This window comes from Lepidochelys kempii, chromosome 4 (genome assembly GCF_965140285.1).
Source record: "Lepidochelys kempii isolate rLepKem1 chromosome 4, rLepKem1.hap1, whole genome shotgun sequence".
Taxonomy (NCBI): Eukaryota; Metazoa; Chordata; order Testudines; family Cheloniidae; genus Lepidochelys; species Lepidochelys kempii.
In genome coordinates, this window is record NC_136383.1 from 110,805,824 (window position 1) to 110,823,121 (window position 17,298).

At 42.7% G+C, this 17,298-nt stretch overlaps 1 protein-coding gene across 1 annotated transcript; it reads right to left on the bottom strand.

The window, feature by feature from the left end:
* Nucleotides 1-9,510: 9,510 nt before the first annotated feature.
* On the bottom strand, nt 9,511-17,081 carry CLRN2 (clarin 2). Its single transcript, XM_073340121.2, has 3 exons — nt 16,829-17,081; nt 10,268-10,447; nt 9,511-9,776 (listed from the first exon to the last, which is right to left on the bottom strand). The coding sequence occupies exons 1-3, from the start codon at nt 17,079-17,081 to the stop codon at nt 9,511-9,513; spliced, it is 699 nt and encodes a 232-aa protein (XP_073196222.1).
* Between the last annotated feature and the right edge of the window lie 217 nt (nt 17,082-17,298).

The following is a 17,298-nucleotide window of genomic DNA, read 5'->3' on the forward strand; positions in this document are numbered from 1 at the left end:
TTATGCAAGGTAGCCTGTTTCCTCTTGTTTTTTCCTACCCCCCCCCCCCAGATGTTCTGGTTTAACTTGGATTTTAACTTGAAGAGTGGTCAGTTTGGATGAGCTATTACCAGCAGGAGAGTGAGTTTGTGTGTGTATGGGGGTGGGGGGGATGTGAGAACCTGGATTTATGCAGGAAATAGCCCAGCTTGATTGTCATGCACATTGTGTAAAGAGTTGTCACTTTGGATGGGCTATCACCAGCAGGAGAGTGAATTTGTGTGGGGGGGTGGAGGGTGAGAAAACCTGGATTTGTGCTGGAAATCACTTTAGATAAGCTATTACCAGCAGGACAGTGGGGTGGGAATAGGTATTGTTTCATATTCTCTGTGTATATATAAAGCCTGCTGCAGTTTCCACGATATGCATCTGAGGAAGTGAGCTGTAGCTCACGAAAGCTTATGCTCTAATAAATTGGTTAGTCTCTAAGGTGCCACAAGTCCTCCTTTTCTTTTTGCGAATACAGACTAACACGGCTGTTACTCTGAAACCAGTCATAAAGGAACTGCTTTGGGTGTGTTGAGATTCATTGGATTGTTAGCATGTACAGTAGAATGTAGCATTTCACTAGGACTTCACATGCATTACATTTTAATGCCAAATGATCTAGAAAATCTTTGAGAAATAAAGAATGGTTGACTGCTAAGCACAAGAATCTGAGACCTTGAGCTGCTGAGTGAAGCAATCATTTTACTTTTCCAGATTCCTGTAACTGAACTTACACTGCTACATTTAAAGTACACTTTGAAGCAGCTGGCATGTCCATCATTTCTTCTCTCACCTAACTGTGCAGTTTTTCCACTAAATGCTAGGAAGCATTTTAAATAATAGGTTGCAGCATTACTAAGTGGTATAGAATTATATCAAGATACAGAGATGTGTGATATCTAACCTGGTATCACTCAGCAAGAATGGTCTACAAACAATCTAACGTATTACCTTTTAAAATTACATTTTTAAACAGTTGCTGCACAATATATCATTTGAAAATCAACAAAGTGGTAACATTTGAGGTAGTTATTTATTTCTGGGAGGGCCATAGCTAAAAACTAGCATTTAAAGGCATGAGCCGGCCATTGGAGGGAGGCATAGTTAAGGATATGATTTAGTCACGGAGGTCATGGTAGTCACAGATTCCGTGACTATACCGGACCTCTGTGACCTCTAGGGACTCAGGAGGCAGAGACAGAACTGTGTGCTTCTGCCCTACAACTGGGGCTGGAACCAGGACCCTGCAGCCCAGCCTCACAATGTCCCGGGTTTGGCGGGGCCTCGCGCCCCAGCCCCGCGGCATCTCAGGCTTGGTGGAGGCTGCAGTCAGGGCTGTGCGCCACTGCCCGGCGGCTGCAGCGAGGGCCTTGCACCCCCCTCACAGCTTCCCAGGGCTGTGCACACCTCCCCTGGCTGCCACCTGCCAGGCACATGGGGCTACACTCCCCACTGTAGTTGCTGGAGATGGGGTGGTGCCCCCTGTCATAGTGGGGAGCTCAGCCTGTCAGTCCTGCCCCCGCCCCCATGGAATTCTATTCCACCCCTTCACCTAGTCCTGCCCCCCATTATGTGTAGTTAAAGTCACGAACAGATCACAGGTTCTGTGAATTTTTGTGTATTGCCCATGACCTGTCCCTGACTTTTACTAAAAATAACCATGACAAAACCTTAGCCTTAGGCATAGTATGTATAGCTACATAGGTTTTATTGGATTCTGTATATGGGATGGCCAGAAGCTGGGAATGGGCGACGGGATGGATCACTTGATGATTATCTGTTCTGTTCATTCCCTTCGAAGCACCTGGCATTGGCCATTTTTGGAAGACAGGATACTGGGTTAGATGGACCTTTGGTCTGACCCAGTATAACCATTCTTATGTTCTTATATGTTATCTTCTACCCTCTTGGTGAGCACACCGGGAATTGAACTGAGGAGCTCCAGAGCTAAAAACATGAGCGGTTACATCTTGAGCTAAAAAGTTAAGGCTCTGTAGTTGAGGCTGTAATAATTCATATTCTCTGTGGATCATACAAGGGGGCCTGTAACATTCACTCACCAGCAGGTTACATACATACAAATTCAGTGGCTCATTTTTCCAAGTGTGTGAAAATGTCTTTTGATTGTGCTGAAAGAGGAACCATGTGACTTGTATCTCTCTGTAATGTTCTTGAAATATTATCCCCCTCCCTACTGCTCCCCTCCCTGTTCCTGACTAGGACTTTTATTGTTCCAAAGTTGAGAGAGCCCTCAAAGAATCCTTCCCAGTCTTTAGACCATATCCAGTACATGGAAGGGCATGACGCTGGAGTTTGTAATATCTTCTCTGCAGAGGTCTAACTGAAATAGATATCTGAATAAAACAGATTTCAAAGAAAGGTTGCTTCGGTTAAGTTCCAACATCTTCATTAGACACCTAAATAAGTGGCTAGATTTTCAAAGGTGCCAAGCACCCAGCATATCCTACTAACTTAAAATATGGGGAAAACTGGATGTAAAAAATTAGTAACTCTGAGTTAGTGAAATCTCTTAGTAAAAAAATAACTCTAGATTCCATTTGAAAACACCTATTGGTCATAATCCCGCTCATTGTGAGCTTTGCCACCGACTTCAGTCGGAGCAAGGCCAGGTTTTTTATTTATAGTGAAGAATGCTATTATTGCAAAGCTGCAGTGTTTTATGTTTCAACACTGAGGACTGATCCTTTTCATGTGTGAGTCAGCAATGGAAGTTCCGAGTCCTTATTCTTTCCAAAGCCTGTGCTTTACATCAAGCTTGATTTTGGACCATTTACTTCAATAGAAGTTTTAAGTGTGAATAAATATCAGGATCAGGCCCTTAGAGTTTTCTTTCCTATCAACGTACTGTATAAGGGATCTATGCACAAATCTTTAAGAGCACATCAATCCTTCATGCTTTAATGAGACAATAACTCCTTTAGATGCCAGTGTAATGCTGTAGTTTAGGAAAATAAGGGATAACACTTTATTACTAAAAGCAACAGATGTCCTCATTAGTATGCACAAGAAAAGTTTTGCTATGCAGTATGGAGAAAGGCTCTTAATAGCTTTGTCTGATCTTGGAAGGCACTGAGTACTGTCAGCGTGGGCTGAGGCCACTTATTACTTTGCTGGATATACTTAGAATCTTGCAAGGTCATGGCTTAAATATTCTACTAACCGTGCACCACGGTGCATCACTTAATCTTTGTTATACATTGTCTGGGGAAGCGTCCCTCCATCATCCATATTAGCAACACAGTAGAGTAATTGGATTCACTTTTCTCAATTCATATGTACACCTCTGTCAAAAACAGAATCAATAATGTTAACTTAAAGGTGGGAAAAGAGCAAGCTAAGCTCTCTCCTTTCCTAATAGCACATTTGACCATACATAAAGCCGAATGTTCCACATCACTCAGGAACCTGCCTTTTGTATTGAAATGTTGTTTCAGCCATTTTCAGTTGCCACGGCTTTGCACTTCTTCAAAACATAAGAGTGATGTTCAGTCCTCTAAAGCTGACATGCTGCACTTAAGCTTATATTTTCATTCTCTGACCAACTTTGATGTGGGCAAAGTGGCCATCAATGAACAGTAAGTGATACTTCCTCCTTCTCTTCTTTTTGTAAAGAAATTAGTAGTAAGCAGAAAAATCTACACAAGAAAAATGACAGCTCCCAGCCACTGGCCTGTGCACAAGTACTATACTACAACTAGGGGTACTTCAGGCTTTTGTGATTGCCGCACTAGACTCTGGACTCTCAACTAATGAGCCTTTGTTCTAGGCTTCATCATGCTCTGCTGTCCACCTTCCATTCAGTTGTAGACACTCTAACCTGCAGTTGATCTTCAGTGACCATGACATTTGGATCTGGAGCAACCCAATTCTGACTGCAGTTGAATGGAAAGCAGCAGGCACCGGGCACAATCGTCATTTGCACTGGCTGGAATTCGGCTCTTTGAGAGAGATTTTTAAACTTGGTTGCTCTTGCAGTGCAAAGGGACCTTAATAAAGCCAAGGATCTAGTTTAAGTTTGGAAAAATGAAAAGGTTAGGAATCCCAACTGCTGTACACTTACACACACACAAAAACTACATTAAAAGAACAAAAAGAAAAGGGGTACTAGTGGCACCTTAGAGACTAGTACTCCTTTTCTTTTTGCGAATACAGACTAACATGGCTGCTACTCTGAAACCTGTCATTAAAAGAACACTATGCTATGCAGGGTGAAAAGTCTAGCACTCAAAAGTTGGGAAATGTCATCAATATGGTTACCTATACAACCTTAATTGGGCTCTGTTGTCCATATGGGGGATGGGACACTTTGCCAGGGGGTTTCACGTGTATTTTCTGACAGCAGAGGAATGGTGAGGCTCTGTGATCTTGGGTACCATACCAGGCACTGGAGGGAAGTGTGCCCTTGTGGGCACAGACTCTTCTGCCTATTCTCCCCAAGCTTGATCCCTTCTATGCTGTTCCCTCCAACCTGTCTGTATTCCCATCCTGTCTCTTCCCCACTCCTGGCTCCTTGTCCCTGTCCCATTCTCTTCACTTAACCAGTCCCAGTCTCTATTTCTCAGGCTTCTCATTCCACTCTCCTTGCCCAACAAGTCCTAGTCTCACCCTTCTGGACTCCCAGGCCCAGTCCGTCCCCTCACTATTCCTTATCTCCAGTTGCATTGCCCAGTCAGTCCCAGTTTCCTCACCTGCTGTCTCAATCCAATCTGTCTCTCTCCTACCCTGGCCTCCAGGCTCCCCCCACCACCCACACTCTCCACTGACTCCCTGTCCTAAAGTCCCGCCCTGGGCTACTCATCCAGTCTCAGCATGCCTCAGCCTCCTCCTCCCAAGCCTCTTTGTCCCTCCAGTCCCAGTTCTCCCCATGGACACCCACTTCTTGTCAGATTTATCTCCCCTCTCCCTTCACCTCCTTCCCTCTGCCCTACCAGTTCTCACTCCCAGTGTCCTTGCCCAGCTAGTCCCAGTTTCCCTCCACTCCTCATCTGGTCTCAGTCATCCCCCACCTTCTGGCTCCCAGGCCCTCTCTTCTGTTGCTCTCCTCAGTTCCCAGTCAGAATCACCTTGCCTAGCCAATCCCAGTCTCCCCCATGCCAACTCCCAGGCCCATTTTCCCTTCTCACCCCCCAGGTACCATCCTCTCTGTATATGAATAAGACAGTTTCCTCTGCCACACGCCTAGGCCCAGCAGCAGGCTCACTGATAGATGAGGAGAGACTGGCTCCCTGTTCAGGTACCCAAACCCAGCACAGCCCACAGCAGTGCAGAGCTGCAACTGCAAGAAATTTGTGCTCAGCCCCTAGCTAGAGCATGCCCAGTGCAGACAGAATCTTCAGTTGAATTTAGCTGCTAAAATCTAAGAAATCTCTGATGAGCACATGTGAACTGCAATTTTTCAAAGGAATATAAGTTGGCCAAATATGGCACATTCCTGACATAAAACTAACCCCCTTGCCAAATTTCATACTCCAAAGCTCTAGAGCAGTGATACTCAGACTGAGGCTCAGGAGCCCCAAATGGCTTTTTAACGTGTCTCCTCGTTGCATCACACAATATTAGAACAATGTGATTTAATTATTAACCAATCAGGATGCGTTTACTATGTTATTAACCAATTGTAGAATACCTGGTCAATCATTTTGCTGTCATCACTGCTCTAAAGCTTCTTAAGAAAAGGCTGCCAGAATATTTTTTAACATGAGCAAAACAACATATTTCCCCCCAACCTCGTTCTTGGAAACAGCAAACTATTTTGGCTAAAATTTACAAATGATAATAATAATAACCAGCTTGAGGCAGATTCCTGACATTGAATATATCGACCAAACAATTAAAGTTTGGTAACTGAAAACAGTGTCTTACAAAAGGAAGTGTTGGGCAATCTTAAAATAGATGGTGCTACCAGTTCCATCTATAATTGTAGCAGACTGCTAGTCTCTCATAGTTAAGGATATATATTCAGTCATTAGTAATCATAATCACTAATATGAATCACTGGCAAATATTAGTAATGTATGAAGGCACTAAAAGGTCTTTAAGCCAGAAGAGTGGAGTAATTCTAGCAGAGTAGTATTATTCATAACCTGGGGAGTATAAGCTAAATGTAAATCTGTGAACTAAAGTAATAGCAGTATTTGTTGACAACTGAATGAGTCCTTATGACAAAACTCATTTGAAAGAACAAGGATACATGTGGGACGTTACACTAGTAATAAGGGTCATTCAAAAGCACAAAATGATAATTAACCCTCAGCATCTGAACCAACTGAGGTTATGGGTCAAATTCTCTTATCATTTATACAAATCCAAAGTAACCAACTTAAATGAATGGGGAATTATTCTGTATTTGCACACCATTAACTGTAATCAGAATTTGGATTTTACAGAACGTTACAGTACAGACAGCTAAAATGCAAGTGTCCTCCACCCTCTCCTGTTGACATGTCTCAACGCTATTTTGGGGAGATGACCTCTGGGTGTGAAAGGCTAATTCAGCCTGCAAATAGGTCCAGGTGACTTCCTCTAAGGGTATCAGCTGTCATGGTAGTTTTTGTGATTACAAGCACTTGTCTACCAGGAACAAAACTCAGGTTACCAACTCATTTCCCAGGCATCAGATGATAATGATAGTTGATCACACTACACACTGTGCAAACAGTACTACAGTCTTCTAGGGTGATAGCCATGAACCTATTGTAAGCTATATCATTTTGGACTATTATTGCAAAATGTTGCATCCATTTTTATGTGTGTGATGTTGGCTGAATTTGAACTGGTGACCAAGAAGTAAAAGGTTGTTGTACAAATCTTCTGAGCCATCTTCTCTAGTCTTATTTACACAATGGCTCCTAATGGTACCTTTAGAGCCACTTTGATCAGTTTGTGAGCCTAGTCCAACAAATGTTTACTCTGATCAGTAATCCTTACTCAGGTGTGTAGTCCCACTGTAGATTACTCATGTGAGTAAGAGTTTTCAGGACCATGCACTATGTCAGCAGTTTTTAAAATGTGTTGGAATAAGTGGTAAAAATCCTCATGAAAAGTAGCTCCAGTACACTTTTATAGCTATTTCTCAAAATTAAATATCTCCAAGTGCCTTTCCTTTTTCAGTTCCTAAAGGCAGTTATGGCTAGTTATGGATAAATGACTTGCCATGATTTCATTGTTTCTGCATCAGAGCTGCTTTTAAGTTATATGTTCACAGAACAGCATAGTAATTTGACAAATATTTCATTTTACACCAAAGTTCTTTGGCTAAAAATAAATAAGTGCTGTATTGTAAGGCCTTGTGCTGTGTACCAAGCTTCAACTTGGAAAGAAGTTTTGAAGTTAAGTTTGTGCTTAAATTCAGCCTTAACTACAGCAGCATTAGTGAGATCTGCAGTTATGTAGTAAAGCAGAGCCATGTGCCCAAGATTCAGAGCCAGCCAGAATTGTTTTGGGAGGTGAGGGTAAGGTGGGAACACTAATGGTGAGTTCTTCCAGGGGGCACTGACAGACAAGAGTGGGCTGCTAAGATATAAGTCATAGTCACTTTGTGGGTTGGATTTCTGCAGTCCCTCTCCTAATATTGCCTCCTCACCATAGTCTTGACTCAAGGAAGGAAAGTCAACAAAGCAAAAGTAAAACAAATACAAGACAAAATTGGCTGTTATAGCTTATGTTAGGAAACATCTCCTTTATTGACTCTAGCTTCTCACTCATGCAAAGCTGATGGTAATAGTGCTCCAAAAGAATTGAAAATTCCAGCTGCCTTCCTTATCCTGATATTTTGTAATCTTTATGGGTGAATTTTTTGAATGCTTATGGAATGAGTTTCCAGCTGCTCTGTCTGGAATCAGATAAAGAATTCTTCCTAAATTTAAGTACCCATGTTTGAAAGTGTGGATCTTGGCTTTTAAAATTATTTTTTTCAGTGGAGAGGGATTTTCATATAAAAATGAAGGATTTTCTTAAAATATCCTGCAGCAGTATAAGAATTATTCAGATCTTTCTTCTAAAAGATTTTCATACCTCTTTTGAGAGAGGCTTTGACTAAAATAAAGATTTCTATTTGCAATTTACAAAATATAGCAGTTTTCCATTAATCAGATGACTACAAATAAAATGCATTTTAAGAATTAATTTGGGATGGCAGCTTTACTATAAGAGTTTTTCATGAATTCAAATAAATTCTTTACATCCAATTTTCTGTAACTGTCATTTATAAATAGTTTAGGAATCTATTTTGTTTCACTCTGATAGGTAAACTCAAGAAGTCTCATGTTTACCTTAAGGCTTGATAATTTTCAGTTTATGATGCATCACTTGCAACTCAGTTTATTAAATGCTTGTGGTAGTGTTGGTATTTCACACAAACTTTTTCACACATCTAACCATTGTAGTATAACGTTTTTTCATTTTAATACTGTTTCATCAAACAACATTTTGGACTTAATTTCAGATAAAAACAAGAATTGGCAGAGGCTCGAGGACCATAAATCTGTCAAAATACGAATCTTCAGGTTATTATAAAAAGAAAAGGAGTACTTGTGGCACCTTAGAGTAATGATGCATCCGATGAAGTGAGCTGTAGCTCACGAAAGCTTATGCTCATATAAATTGGTTAGTCTCTAAGGTGCCACAAGTACTCCTTTTCTTTTTTGCGAATACAGACTAACACGGCTGCTTCTCTGAAACAGGTTATTATAACAATTGTAATATCATTACTTAGAGTCTGTGTACAAACATTTTGCCCATCATTGGCTAGAGAGCTCTTCACTTTTCTTACATGCTATTATTCTTCCCTAAGAATATTCTTATTATAATATTCCATATTCTTCTTCTTTCCACTTCTCTAGAGTCTAGCTTTTGATGTTTGTTCCTCTGTTTCTAAATCTTTCCGCAAGTTCTTGATGATTTCCCTTACATTTCAGTCTTCCAGGTAATGGAGTTTACTCTTCCAGTTCTGTAGCACATCAATAAACAAGGTGTACTTGTTCCTCTCAGATTTTCTAGAGAATTCTGAGGAAATAGCTTGCAACTCTGGATAAAACCTTAAATCCTGTGTCTGTTCTTCCTGCTTTGAAATAAAAATGCATTCAAGTATCTTAAAGGCCAAAGTATGGCGATTTATGTATTCTCTTCCTTATTTATAGTTCACTTTTTGGTTTTGGTGAAAACATACTTTAACTCCGATATGTAAAATATTTAAGATGAAAAATATTCTAGAAAATAACTTTATTGTTGTCCATATTGGTTACTTTTTCAATTATGTGGTTTCTGTAGTTTGTCTTCCATGCAGTGAATATTAATTGCTGGTACTGACAACTGGCCTCAAAAATACTGTATATTTCTGAAAGTGGCAGTTTTACTGTCCATGACAGCAACAATCTCCATCCAGTACTAAAGTTGCAGAACCAAGGAGTTGTTCTTTTCATGAGAGTTCACTTTGTAGAACTAGTTTAATGTAGGTGAAGGTTATCAGTACATGATATCTTCTGCTGTAACAGTCGCCTCTTCTGTTTTAGTCTTGAATTCAGGGAAATGAACCCCACTTATGGCTATTAGCAACAAATTTACTACATGAGATGTAGCACTAGCCACACAAAGCCAAATGGAGCTTTCATACCGTTCTTCCAAAATTACAAACTGAAAGACATTTTCCTGGAAATTGGCAATTCTTTCTGTGAGGCGATGAAGTTTAACAGCAGCTATAAAGCTAGTGACTGCCAGTGCTGTAAAGCCTCCTGCAACAAAATGAAAAAATAATTAATCATTTTCAAAACAAGTCAGACATTTTGGCTGTGATTCACAAAAACATGCTTTAAGCACATAATTAAAGTTAAACACATAATTAAGTGCTAGTCAGATTAAGGATGGATTTAAAGATGTGCCTAAGTGCTTTCCTGAACTGGGGCTTTTATTAGTTATGTGACCAAGCATTGCACCAATGTTATGTTTCTATTAAAGTTCTCTTGTATGTGATATTGAGGCTATATATGTGAATTCCCTGTTCATACAAAACAATCTACAATATGCTGAAGGCTGAAATGCCTTCTAATAGTTTTAGTCTAATACGGGGGAATACAGTGCTAACTCTATTTTTGCACACAAGTACATAAGCCAAGGAGAAATACAGACTTGGCAAGGGGAAGATGTTTTCATTTTTGTACACATTTACTTTTACCATTTTATTCAAATGTGGTTGGTAGTAAAAGTTATTTTAAAATTATTTTACCTGCAAGTAAATTCCATAGGCATATACCGGCTGGACCTTTAATAGCTCGGTATGGAACTTTTATTGCATTGAGAATGCAGAATCCAAAACTGACCAGAGCAAAGGAAATGGCCGCACAAAGGAAGATTAAAATCATCACATGAAGACCTGCATTCAGCTTTTTCACCAGATGCGGGAAGACTGGCAAGAAACAAATATTCAGTTATTCAGTGTATAAATCTTCCTGTGAAAATGACAGGATACACATTATACTGATGCTATAAACTGCTTTTCACTCAAATTAACAAGGCATTATTTACGAGAGGAATCAATCTGGTAGATACAGGTGTGTTAGTTCATGAGGGATGAAATTATCTGCTCACTACATCAGAGGAGCAGAATTCGGACCCTGTAACCCCCTGAAGTTTGGGGAAATTCAGATACAGCATATGTCCATGCTGTGAGCTGGAGGTGTGATTCCCCCAGCTTGAGTAGACCTATTCACACTAGCTGTCATGGAGCTAGTGTGCTAAAAACAGTAGTGTAGCTGCTGTTGCATAGGCTGCGGCGAGCAGCAGCATGGCCCAGCTGCCAAGGTTATGCATCCTTGTGGCCCAGGTGTGTTCGTATGCAAGGCAGCTAGCCCATGCCACTGCTCACTGATCCCCGTGCTACTTCGACTGCATTATTATTTTTAGCATGCTAGCTCTATTAGAACTAGGGCAACTATGTCTATATGAGCTGGGAATCATATACCTAGTTCCAAATGTAGACACAATCTCAGATCCAAACCCAGTGCCATGAGCTCATTTCTAATAGTTACGTATCTGTATTGTACTTATACAACTAAATGTGATTAAGTGCCTTGCTGAATCAGGCTGTCAGCCTAGGAGACTTCACTACAGGCCAGGCTGCCTTAAGCAGGCTAGATATGCTACTGCAGTCACAATAGATAGTGCTAATGAACAAGTTACTTCTGTCTTGATACCACCACCAAAAAATAAAAAGTTAAAAGAACATTATTAAGGTTGCAAAGTCCAGTATGCAAAAGTTAGGAAATGCCACAGTTAAGGTTGCCTGTTCCCCATGTGTGTATGCATTATAATACGGCCTTTAATTACAGAGTCACGAACTATTTTTTCCATAGGACTCCTGCCTCATTTCATGTTCCCATGGGTCCACTGTTCTGTCCATTCTCCTCAAGCATAACCCCTTCTACCCTGTTCCCTCCAACCTGTCCCAATCTGGTCCCTTCTTTTTCCTACCCCAGCTTGTTCTCTCAGTCTCATTCGCTATTTCTCAGGCTTCTTGCCCAGACTCCCTGCCCATCAAGACTTAATCCCACCCCTCCAAACTTACCTTCTCAACCAATCCCAGTTCCCTGCCACTCCCAGCTCCTCATGCGATCTATCTGGTATGTAGTCACTGCCCCCCTCCTCCGCCCCGCAGCCACAGACTCTATCCCCACTTGTTTGTAGTCCCAATCTTTCTCCATCCAGTCTCTGTGTCCTTGTTCCAGTTTCTTTCCCTAATCAGTACCAATTCTCCCCCCTGCTCCCTGGTTGCTCATCAGATAAATCTTTCCCCATCCCCTTTTCCTTCCTTACCCAGGCCCCACTGGTTCTCAGTCTCTTTGCCTAGCCAGTCCCAGTCTCCCTCGACAGCTCATCCAATCTCAGTCTTCCCCACATCCACTTCCTCCCAGTCCCTCCCACAACCTCCATTTCTGGCTCCTAGTCCCATCTCCTTGCCCTGCCAGTTCCAGTGTCCCCAGGCCCAACCTACAAAAAGCTCTTAATAATACAGGCCCAAAGTTTCCTCTGTGTTCCCTCCAATGTATCTGCGGTCAGATGAGTTTTCTCAGTCTCCTTTCTCAGGTTGCCTCTGAATGAGGCAAGGGAATAGCCATTCTCTGTTTAGGGACCTCATCTACAGAATCAAGAAGCTGTTCAGCAGAATCCTTCTATGACTGTTTTCCAGGAATGGTCTAAGGCCTTTGCATTTGGGTCAGTATATCACTGACCATTTTAGCCTCCCCCTTTCACCTTCTTTTTCTTTTCTATGTTTGGCTCAGTTGTAGTCTAGGAAGGTAACAGCTAGTTTTGCTGCAGCACTGGCCAAGTTTTAGTTACATTTTGTATAAAGTTTGCAGAGCATCCCAGTCCGGGCTGGCCTTAGGTTTTATGTGGCTCTATGTGAAGTAACACATGCAGGATCCCCTATATGTTATAAACTGTTCAGGAAGGACAGGCAGGGCAGAAAAGGTGGGGGAGTAGCACTGTATGTAAGGGAGCAGTATGACTGCTCAGAGCTCCGGTACGAAACTGCAGAAAAACCTGAGTGTCTCTGGATTAAGTTTAGAAGCGTGAGCAACAAGGGTGATGTTGTGGTGGGAGTCTGCTATAGACCACCGGACCAGGGGGATGAGGTGGATGAGGCTTTCTTCTGGCAACTCGCAGAAGCTACTAGATCTCACGCCCTGGTTCTCAGGGTGACTTTAATTTTCCTGATATCTGCTGGGAGAGCAATACAGCGGTGCATAGACAATCCAGGAAGTTTTTGGAAAGCATAGGGGACAATTTCCTGCTGCAAGTGCTAGAGGAGCCAACAAGGGGGGGAGCTTTTCTTGACCGGCTGCTCACAAACCGGGAAAAATTAGTGGGGGAAGCAAAAGTGGATGGGAATTTGGGAGGCAGTGACCATGAGTTGGTTGAGTTCAGGATCCTGACACAGGGAAGAAAGGTAAGCAGCAGGATATGGACCCCGGACTTCAGGAAAGCAGACTTCGACTCCCTCAGGGAACGGATGGGTAGGATCCCCTGGGGGACTAACATGAAGGGGAAAGGAGTCCAGGACAGCTGGCTGTATTTCAAGGAATCCCTGTTGAGGTTACAGGGACAAACCATCTCGATGTGTCGAAAGAATAGTAAATATGGCAGGCGACCAGCTTGGCTTAATGGTGAAATCCTAGCAGATCTTAAACATAAAAAAGAAGCTTACAAGAAGTGGAAGGTTGGACATATGACCAGGGAAGAGTATAAAAATATTGCTCGGGCATGTAGGAATGAAATCAGGAGGGCCAAATCGCACCTGGAGCTGCAGCTAGCAAGAGATGTCAAGAGTAACAAGAAGGGTTTCTTCAGGTATGTTGGCAACAAGAAGAAAGCCAAGGAAAGTGTGGGCCCCTTACTGAATGAGGGAGGCAACCTAGTGACAGAGGATGTGGAAAAAGCTAATGTACTCAATGCTTTTTTTGCCTCTGTCTTCACTAACAAGGTCAGCTTCCAGACTGCTGCGCTGGGCATCACAGCATGGGGAGTAGATGGCCAGCCCTCTGTGGAGAAAGAGGTGGTTAGGGACTATTTATTTAGAAAAGCTGGACGTGCACAAGTCCATGGGGCCGGACGAGTTGCATCCGAGAGTGCTAAAGGAGTTGGCGGCTGTGATTGCAGAGCCATTGGCCATTATCTTTGAAAACTCGTGGCGAACGGGGGAAGTCCCAGATGACTGGAAAAAGGCTAATGTAGTGTCAATCTTTAAAAAAGGGAAGAAGGAGGATCCTGGGAACTACAGGCCAGTCAGCCTCACCTCAGTCCCCAGAAAAATCATGGAGCAGGTCCTCAAAGAATCAATCCTGAAGCACTTACATGAGAGGAAAGTGATCAGGAACAGTCAGCATGGATTCACCGAGGGAAGGTCATGCCTGACTAATCTAATCACCTTCTATGATGAGATTACTGGTTTTGTGGATGAAGGGAAAGCAGTGGATGTATTGTTTCTTGACTTTAGCAAAGCTTTTGACACGGTCTCCCATAGTATTCTTGTCAGCAAGTTAAAGAAGTATGGGCTGGATGAATGCACTATAAGGTGGGTAGAAAGTTGGCTAGATTGTCGGGCTCAGCGGGTAGTGATCAATGGCTCCATGTCTAGTTGGCAGCTGGTGTCAAGTGGAGTGCCCCAGGGGTCGGTCCTGGGGCCGGTTTTGTTCAATATCTTCATAAATGATCTGGAGGATGGTGTGGATTGCACTCTCAGCAAATTTGCGGATGATACTAAACTAGGAGGAGTGGTAGATACGCTGGAGGGCAGGGATAGGATATAGAGGGACCCAGACAAATTGGAGGATTTGGGCCAAAAGAAAACTGATGAGGTTCAATAAGGATAAGTGCAGGGTCCTGCACTTAGGACGGAAGAACCCAATGCACCGCCACAGACTAGGGACCGAATGGCTAGGCAGCAGTTCTGTGGAAAAGGACCTAGGGGTTACCGTGGACGAGAAGCTGGATATGAGTCAGCAGTGTGCCCTTGTTGCCAAGAAGGCCAATGGCATTTTGGGATGTATACGTAGGGGCATAGCCAGCAGATTGAGGGACGTGATCATCCCCCTCTGTTTGATGTTGGTGAGGCCTCATCTGGAGTACTGTGTCCAGTTTTGGGCCCCACACTACAAGAAGGATGTGGATAAATTGGAGAGAGTCCAGCAAAGGGCAACAAAAATGATTAGGGGTCTGGAACACATGACTTATGAGGAGAGGCTGAGGGAACTGGGATTGTTTAGTCTGCAGAAGAGAAGAATGAGGGGAGATTTGATAGCTGCTTTCAACTACCGGAGAGGTGGTTCCAGAGAGGATGGTTCTAGACTATTCTCAGTGGTAGAAGAGGACAGGACAAGGAGTAATGGTCTCAAGTTGCAGTGGGGGAGGTTTAGGTTGGATATTAGGAAAAACTTTTTCACTAGGAGGGTGGTGAAACACTGGAATGCGTTACCTAGGGAGGTGGTAGAATCTCCTTCCTTAGAAGTTTTTAAGGTCAGGCTTGACAAAGCCCTGGCTGGGATGATTTAATTGGGGATTGGTCCTGCTTTGAGCAGGGGGTTGGACTAGATGACCTCCTGAGGTCCCTTCCAACCCTGATATTCCATGATTCTATGCAACTCTTCCACTTCTCTGAGGTGTCCATGCCTTCATAGACCCAAGTTGACTGGATTACTCTGAAAAACTCAGTGCTCTTCAAGCATGTGTATTTTTAAAGTTTATGCTTCCATTTATTTAATTTTTGGGTTGTTAATTGGGTTAAAAAACTAATCACCATACTGCCAGGCTTTGCTATAAATTGGAGCCTAAGGAAAAACAGGACCAACAGATGGAAGAAGAGTGGGGGAGGTAGGAGGATGCCTGAGCCGTGTGGAGACGGAAACTAGTATCCTTTGTTATTAGAGAATAATTATCATGGTAGGGTGTTCTCTGGCACACACTGTCGATGTGATACTGGGAGCACTAATATAAAGCAGTTTATTAGGGGAGAGGGCATAAGGACAAAACGTACAGGGCAAAATTCCAACTAAGCCTTCAGATTTGTGCGGGGAGGAAGGAAAGAGGATGAAAAGTGCGTCCTCATCACTGTGCGTCCTCATCAAGGGATGAGGGCAGATAACCCACCACACAGTACTCTGAGGTCACTGGGTTTGGGGGGTCTGTTCAATTCCTGTTTCTACAGCAATAGAGAGAAGGGTCCTTATTAAGTGTGGTCCCCTAGGGCCTCCTGAGGTGTTCTACCTGTGTATGCTGCACACTGGCAAAATGGCTCTGGAGTGCCTGCCAGCCTGCCACACCCAGCATAGGCAACCCCTCAAGGGGAGAACAGGTGTTTGCCCACAGTATCTAACTAAAGATTTCATAAATCTACATTTTTTGAAAAAAGGAAATCTCAATACCATATTCATTTACAGAATTTGTGAGGGCCCGATCTTGCAGTCCTAGCAGGGAAGATTCCCGCTGATTTTAATTGGAGTTTGGTTTGCGTAAGCACTGTAGGATCAGACCCTTTGGGCATAATATCCATGTATTCCAGTAGTCACACTGCAATTATAGCACTCCCCTTCAGGTTGCATAGCAACTGATGAGAAAGTCTGTATTTATTAAGGATTGAATTAGCCCTACATGATTGAGCAGGGGACTAAGGGGATATAAAGTTGCCCCTTCCTCCATTCCCCTGAGCAGAATCTACCCAGATATTGAGCTCAGGTATGGGCAAGTGAGTGAGCAGGGGCTGTATGCCAGTATTCCCTCCCACAAGCAGCTGGGCATGGTGGAAGAAGAGCGTGTCAAGGAGCAGGCAGAGCCATGGCTCCTTCCCCTGTTACAGCCTTTGGAGTCAGCTGGAAGGGTAGTCGACCTACACAACATACTTCCTCTTCCCCCATGTAAAATAGGAGCTCTAAGACAATCCTGTCTCGGAGGGGTGTCTCTGAGTCACAGTTCCTTCCCAGAACTCCTCCTAGGGTGGCACAGAGATACACACAGGCCCAACACAGAATTTAAAGGAAACTCTCAGTCTATCCCATAATAATTAAGGAATATTTTTCTTATCTTGCTTATGCAGTGATACAAGTTTGTACCAAAGAACATAACTAAATGTTTGTTTTTTAAAATTCTCACTCATATTTCAGAACCATAAAAGCCCCAAGTAAACTGAGCCATAGATGTGAGTTCAATAACTATTCCTATTCTATGGGTACTACAAACAAAAGGACTTACAATGCTCTTAGAATTTATTTATATATTCAACCAAAACTTTACTTACTTGTGAATTTGGAAAGCCGCCCACCCAAACCACATTGTCGTATTTTTTCCCCCCGAAAGAGTCCATAGTGAATATCTCCAATGAACTTGACTAGCTCTGGATCTGTGGCATTGACCAAATCAGCTCCTGTTTTACAAAGGATTTTGCCAGACATCCACTTTTGGATCCCCATAGCAATGACAATCAAGAGAAAAGACACAAAACTCAATGCAGAAGCCAAGGCAAACAAGGTCTTTTTAAAGCAGTTGGGCATCCTAGTAGTTTCAAGAAATCATCTCCAAGGCCGCTCTGCAGTAATTAGATGAGTTTCACATTTTGCTGCTGCTCAGAAATCCACAGGTGGTAAGATGCCAGTTATTCCACACACACCCTTTAAATCTCATTGTATTTTAAAACTTCAGAGGCAGAGTTAAAAATCAAGCCCAAAGTATAGATTTGCTGCAACAACATCCTGAAATGGTTGCAAAGAA